We start from the raw sequence: 7,460 nt of genomic DNA on the forward strand, positions 1-7,460 counted from the left end.
TTAACCTGCAGAGCTTTTAGATTATATATATGGTTCCCATTATATTTGGAATTGATATCTCTTGAAACACTTGGAGAAAGCTACCACGACAGGCAGTAGTGCCCCAGTCCGTTTCCCCGCAATCTCATTAGTGTTACAGAACAGAACAACAATCTCGGCAGCACAGATTTAACAGGAACAGAGAAATGATGTGCAAGCAAGGCTACAACAGGCTTAGCAGCCGTCTGCATGAACCCCTCAAATGGTGATAGGGTAAAAACAACCAAGACGGGACAGATCAACCATCAAAGCACCTAAAACTTAGTTAAAAAAGGAAGGAAGAATTCACGAAGATTTAAAAAAAAAAAGTTTAAAATGAGAAAAGCTTAAACACTTTCAAAAGGAATGAGAGCTAAGAACACTGGGTCTTCAGTGTATAATAAATAGTATGTAAAATCCAAGGCTACTTATCCATTTAGAAAGAATCTAAAAGGTTTCAACCTACGCAGCTCTTACTTGGCAAGTCCTTCCAGAACTGCTGGCAGGAGGGGTGACCTCTGGGCCTTCTTCAATATTCTGAAGTAGGTTACAAACACAATATTCAGAGTCTCTGTATGCTGGCAGGAGAATCAGAACAAAATGATTTCAATAGAGCCTGGTCTACTTTCTCATGGCTTAGCATAACTATGACCTTCCAAAGTCAACTTGCTTGGTCTCTGCCCACACCTCCCTGCAACTCAATCTTTGAAGCTTTAACAAAATATCTATTTCATAAAACTAGTACTGATCACATCATAATTTTTTGCACATCAAAGTAGATGAAGCTCCCTCCTACCTAAACTTCATGACATAAACACAAATTATATGGCCACAAATTGAAACACTAACTCTCCAGTTAAAATCATTTAACAAAAACAGAAGAGAATGTGAAACTACCTACCAATTTAAGTTTTCTCTCAGTACTCTCTGAAGCTTCAGCCTCTCGAAGCTCTCGCTCAAGTTTCTCTTCGGCTTTCTTCCACTGAAAAGATTGGAAGGAAAAAAAAAGATAACGAATGTATGGGCATATGAATGAAATTAGCAAGCTTCAGAAAGACTATGTACCTACTGTTTGTGAATATGAATACAAGCAAAGAGAGAAAAACATGGATGAGAAGTATTTATACAAACCAAATTTCTGATGGTAGCTGCCTCCTGGGAGGAAGGCAGAAAAATAATCTTGGGAAAAAGAACAAAGAACATTCCAAGATTATCTCTAACGGTTTCTTTCAAACAAAAAATCCTAAACTTATTGATATCTGTTTATTCTGAATAGTGAGTACATCTAATTTTCTGTAGTTTTTTTCTGTAATTTAAATTAAAATTTGCCCCAAAAGTGGGGAGGGGAAAGTGGAAGAAATAACACACTGAACTGCAAAATAATTCTTATTGTGAAATCACCTAGAATATTGAAGTCAATCATGAAAAATGTTTCCCACTCACCTTTATATAAATGCATAAAGTCAAACATTCTAAAAAATCAGTATTTTCTACTTATGCCAAGCTGCCTGAAAGGAGCCCTGGTGGCAACATGAGTTAAGCGCACCAGCCCTCTTACAGAAAGTGAGACTGCCTGCGCCGCTAAAGCTTTCATTCATGTCTCACACACCCTGAGAAGCAGTTAGTTCTACTCTGCGCTGTGTATCAGGCGGCATGGCCTCCACCGTAGGGTCTGTCACCTGCCTGTGGCACCTGAGAAGGAACAGAGATTTTTTCTCCCTCATTACATTTGTCGTTCGGGAGCTGCCAAGTCTTTCTTTTCCTCTGCAAGATACACATTTTATATTTATGATTTAACTTTGATTTTAACCTGGCCTATGCTATGATTTTTTTGGAGTCCTGATGTGGTGCTGTGGGATAAAGCACTGGACTTCAAGGTCGGTCTGAACCACAAAGTCAGTAGTTCAAACTCACCAGCTGCTCCTTGGAGACCCTATACAGGTTCGCTATGAGTCGGAACCAACTGGGGATACTTAGGCTATGATTTTAATCTAAGATCAAATCAAACAAAGAGAATACTTTAAGAAGGAAATAAATCAAACCTTTCTCTGCATTCTTGACAGTGTTTTTCTTTTTTCCTTGAAGGTCATGAACTTTTTTGGTTTATTAATGTCCTCAGTGTCTTTTTTCACTTCTACTTCCTTGATTCTCAGACACAAGAATGTTTTTAAGATCTTATATGGAAAAAGAAAATACAAATACACAGCTGAATATTTACATTGTCCTCCAACACTTTCTCCAGGAAAATGAGCATTTACCATACTATTTCCTTTATTTCTACTAAAATCGTAGAAATACGTCTTATCACATTTTCCAGAAGAATTGGTTATCTTCTTGTTAAACATATTTAATAATCTGATCTATGAAAGGACACTAATATTTGGCTAGGCAAAAATATATATACCATATAAAGCATTGTTTATGCTCAGTCTCTTGAGCATAAAGATGAAACACATTACTTGGTATAGAGGGCACTGGATTGCTAGCAGTCCGGTCAGTGTTTCAAACTCACCAATCACTTCTCAGAAACCCTATACAGGGGCACTATTGAGTTGTAAATGATTCAGCAGCACTTAACAACAACAAACCAGCTCTTAATTTGACAAGCCAACTTCAGTCTTACAGTTAACAGTGCTAATCTTCAGGGACTTTTCTTAATAAAAACATGAAGACCGGCACTATTCTAGGTATCTGAAAGATAAACTGAACATTTCCTATGTGCTCTTAAAATATCATACACAAAAGTAACTTCAAAGTCAGGATGGCGGGGCTGATCTTAAAATGAGTTACCCCATGACTGAGTTTCATATTCAAGTCTTAATATCTGATCACTACACAATTCTCAGTTGTTGTTGTTATTGTTAAGTGCTATCGAGTCAGTTCCAACTTATAATGACCTTATATAGCATTTCCAAAGCAGCTGGTGGGTTTGAACCACCGACCTTGTGGTTTTCAGCCCAGCGCTTATCGACAGCACCATACCACCACTCCTTACAATCTTTTGGTGGGAGGGATAGTGGTAGAAACAGATTCTACATTTTATCTGAGTTAACAAACAATTCTTTCATTGTGTTTTGCTTCTGATAAGTAACATCCTATCATACATCCAAATGTATTTTATATACAAAGCTATTAAATAGTTAAAATACTATACAGGTGGGGCTTCAAAAGGTTTATGGGGAAATGGAACTATATGGAATTTTTCAACTTAACTTTTGAAACTCCCTTGAAGTATTTATAGGACCTAACCAAATCTAGAAGGAGCTCTGGTAGCGTAGTGGTTACGAATCGGGCTGCGAACCTTAAGGCCAACAGTTCGAAACTACCAGCCGCTCCGCGGGAGAAAGATGAGGCGTTCTGCTCCCGTAAAGATTTACAGCCTCGGAAACCCTGTACAGGGTCGCTATGGGTCGGAACCGACTCGACGGCACTAAACAACAACAACAACCAAATCTAGGAGTCCTGGTGTGGTGCTATAGTATCAGCACTGGACTGCTAACCACAATGTTAGTGGTTCAAACCTACCAGCTGCTCCTTGGAAGTCTTATCCAATGTCACCATGAGCCAGAACCAACTCAACGGCACTTAACAACAACCAAATCAAAAGAACAGAGAAGACTTCAAAACAAAATTCTACGTATATAGAAAGTTATTACATAAAAAAGACAGCATTTTAAATTGGCAGAGAGAAGAAACTAATATTGGAATAACTATCTATCCATATCAAAAACTATCTATATGCCTATCTAAGTGGATAGACAAAACAGATAGAAAAGTTTAAAAAAAAAAAAAAAGACTTACCTCTGGCCTAACTTCATAATTTCTTCCTTTCACAAAACCAGAAATGACTTTTATTACACCAAGGGAAGCCTGGCCTAACTTATCCTGTTTAAAGAGCTTCTTCACTGCCTCACAACACATATCAGAAACCTGAAAGAAAAGATGTTACACTAAACTAAACAAGTGTTTCTCAGTCTCAGGCCTTACTTAAGGCCAGATAATTCTTTGCTGTGGGGACTGTCCTGTTCATTGCAGGATATTTTACAACATTCCCAACCTTTATACACTGGCTGCCAGTAGCACCCTCCCATCAAACATTGCAATCAAACATATATCCTGAGATGTCACTCCATTGTACATTCACAAACCACTGGAGTGGTATATGTGCTGCTGTCTACATTCTCAACAAGAAGAACACACAGTTAAATCCTTTTTTTTTTTTTTAAAGCCTCCAGATATTATTTAATGTTCCCTGGGAATAAAGAGGGGGCCAAAATTTCTGTTGAGAAATATTGCATTAAATGTACTTTCTAGTAACTTTCTTAAAGACATAAGAGTTTAACAGTAGTCTATTTTACTCATAAATAACAGACCAAAAGAACTTTAAGAGAAAAAAAACAAACCCTGCATGGTCTATTATTGTTCTATTAGGAACCAAAGCAACAATCACAGAGAGCAACCCACCGATTTTGACATGTCATTCATAAGAGGGACAATCAACACAATGATGTTGTTGTGAAAGTTGAAATGAGGCAGTGCCACCAAGAGCTCACACAAGCCCTTCACAGCCACCTCTGCCAGTCCTTTATATGCCTTTAAGGAGACGACATTACTTTTCTTCAGCTTCCTTTGCTTCCAGTCTACTCAAAAGAGAACTGCAGTTACTTTACGAATTGGTCACAACTCAAACAAATTAACTTGTATGCAAGCAATATGACGGAATCTCATGACAATGCTAATTCTTACATGAGTTGTTGACAACACTTTGACAAGTCTCATATTTAAAAATTTCTACCATCTAATTCTAACCACAATCACAGAAATCTCGGCTATTATAAAATGAACTGAAGTCAAGTTTTTCAAGAACTAAACATTATTTTCCTGTATGGCTTGAGAAACCAGGCTTTTGTTGTTGTTTTCACTTTTTTAAACAAAGTAAATAAAATTATTAAATCCCTTAAGGAAAGGTAATTTTCCAATTTTGATGATAATTCTTCCTTAATGCAGTAACATAAGTATCAGTTGTGTTAAATCTGGTAAACTATTATCAGGAAAAAATAAATAGCAATCAGTTTGTTATGTGATGGTAATAACAATAACAAAAACCTTTAATTAACAAAAATACAAAAATGTGAAACAGCTGTTTCTCAACATCTCCTCCATCTAAGTCTATCCACTTCAGAAGGCAATGCTTCCAGCTCTCCAACCCTTCCCCAGTGAATTCTTAGTCTTTTAATCACACCACACCAAAATGACAGTTTTGGCACCCTCGAGGGACTCAAATCCTGTTTCTTGTAAATGTTCTTTGATTTGGGGGAACAAAAAGAAGTCTGAAGGAGAAAAATGAGGGTTGTAGGGTGAATGGAGTCAGGTTTCCCAATGAAATTCTCATAGACAGTGGTTGCTACCCTCAAAAGTGAACAGGTACATTGTCATAATGGAAAGAAATTTATCAGCACAACTTTCTTGGCCATTTTCTCACTAAAGCAGTTTTCAATTTTCTTAAATCTCTTAACAAGCCCGTGACCCTCCTGTGTCCTTTGAGAACATCTATCAAGAGTTCACCACTGGAACCCAGAAAACAGTGGCCTATAACCTTCTCAGCTGATCTCTCTGCCCTGAATTAACTGGTGCACAGACCCCTCAGAAACCACTGCTTTGATTGAAGCTTCTTTTGAAGCCACTCTAAGGAGACTCAAACAAGTGTATTACTGAGGCACTTGTCTGTAGCCACCGATCAGAGACATGTTTATTAAATACATTTTGTCTGGAATAAACTCATGCAGGTATGAAGTGGAATCCTTGTAGCAATACTTGCACTGATGATTTTTCCTTTGACTATATTCACAAAAATGAACAATGGTGTCTTTTATTTCTTTGGAATTGACAAGAGTTCATAATGATTCAAGCAACTTAAAAAACGGCCTAAACCTATACTTCTAATTGCATACCACTAGCCACATGTGACTACTGAGCACCTGAAATGTGGCTACATCAAATCAGATGTGCTCTAAGTATAAAATAAACATCAGATTTATAAGTTAATAATAATAATTTTTAAAACTCAATAACGTTTTAAACTGATTACATGGTGAAATAATAATAATTTGGATATATATACAAAATTTGGAGTCCTGATGTGGCTCTGTAGCATAAGCAGTGGACTTCTAAACACAAAGTTGATGGTTCAAACCTACCAGTCACTTTTTGGAACCCCTATACAAGGTCACTGAAGGAGCTCTGGTAGCGTAGTGGTTACGAATCGGGCTGCGAACCTTAAGGTCAGCAGTTCGAAACCGCCAGCCACTCCGCAGGAGAACAATGAGGCCTTTCTGTTCCTGTAAAGATTTGCAGCCTCAGAAACCCTGTACAGGGTCACTATGGATCGGAACCGACTCGACAGCACTTAACAACAACATACAAGGTCACTATTAGTTGGAACCGACTTAGTAACAACATATATAAAATATACTGTTTAAGATTAATTTCATTGTTTTCAACCTTTTAGTATGGTTCATTTTTTTTAATGGCTTGTATGGCTCTGGTGGTACGTCTACTGGACAGTATTGGTCTATGCAGAGGCGCTCCCAGGCCCATGGAGCATCAGGAGAGCAAATGCCTTTAAGTAGGTTCCAGCTGGGAGTCCAGAGCACAGAAGTAACATCTGTGTCACCCACCCCACTAACCCCCACCACCTTCCTGTCACAGGTGAGATAGCAACTGGGTGATCCTAAGGACAACTGCGTCAAGTGAAAGAGCCTAGCCTAGCAATTGAGTCCTTTCCCATTCATGCCCCACCTATTCCTATGTTCTTCCTATCCTGAAGAAAGATCGTTAGCATTTCACAGAAGACTGTTTCATCCCTAATAACTGGCATATAAGTCCATTATCAAGGCACTCAGTGTATCTATCCCATCATTCTTCTCTCCTGATACCCATTCATTAATTCAACCAGCGTAAAACTACTGACTAGGTAAAGGATAACAGTATTAGTATGTCCATTGCCACCTAGTTGATTCCGACTCAACGTGACCCTACAGGAACTGCTCCATAGTTTCCAAGAGTGTAAATCTGAGAAGCAGCCGGATTCTCATGGAGTGGCTGATGAGTGTGAATCATTCCAGCCTTGCCGTTAGCAGCCCAACGCTTGACCCACTGCACCACCAAAGCTCCTAATAATACTAATAGCTGATGTAATAATACAATGACGACTACAGGCCAGGTACAGTTCTAACTGATTTTTACCTTAAAGTGTTTTGAAACATTTTATAATCATTTTTCTGAATTCCTTCTCAGGCATTTCCAAGGCCTGCCCTCCTTCCAGAATGGAGTCCAGGTCTACCTCTAGATCATTTGTCTCCGACATTTTATCTTGTTTCTGGACATGTGCTGATATGGTCATCTGCTTTTTCTTCTTGGACATGTTTAGTGTTTATCTGTGG

At 38.3% G+C, this 7,460-nt stretch overlaps 1 protein-coding gene across 1 annotated transcript in view; it reads right to left on the reverse strand.

The window, feature by feature from the left end:
- The window catches only part of NOC3L (nucleolar complex associated 3 homolog (S. cerevisiae)), a 42,145-nt gene that overhangs the window by 7,230 nt on the left and 27,455 nt on the right, over nucleotides 1-7,460 (reverse strand). The window contains exons 9-13 of the mRNA XM_006831161.1: nucleotides 4,483-4,658; nucleotides 3,820-3,948; nucleotides 2,061-2,192; nucleotides 920-1,000; nucleotides 496-596 (exon numbers count right to left, since the gene is read on the reverse strand). Of these exons, the coding sequence (XP_006831224.1) occupies nucleotides 496-596; nucleotides 920-1,000; nucleotides 2,061-2,192; nucleotides 3,820-3,948; nucleotides 4,483-4,658 (619 nt within the window). The remainder of the gene's footprint in view (nucleotides 1-495; nucleotides 597-919; nucleotides 1,001-2,060; nucleotides 2,193-3,819; nucleotides 3,949-4,482; nucleotides 4,659-7,460) is intronic.

Source organism: Chrysochloris asiatica, unplaced genomic scaffold (assembly GCF_000296735.1).
Source record: "Chrysochloris asiatica unplaced genomic scaffold, ChrAsi1.0 scaffold00003, whole genome shotgun sequence".
NCBI classification, from domain to species: domain Eukaryota; kingdom Metazoa; phylum Chordata; class Mammalia; order Afrosoricida; family Chrysochloridae; genus Chrysochloris; species Chrysochloris asiatica.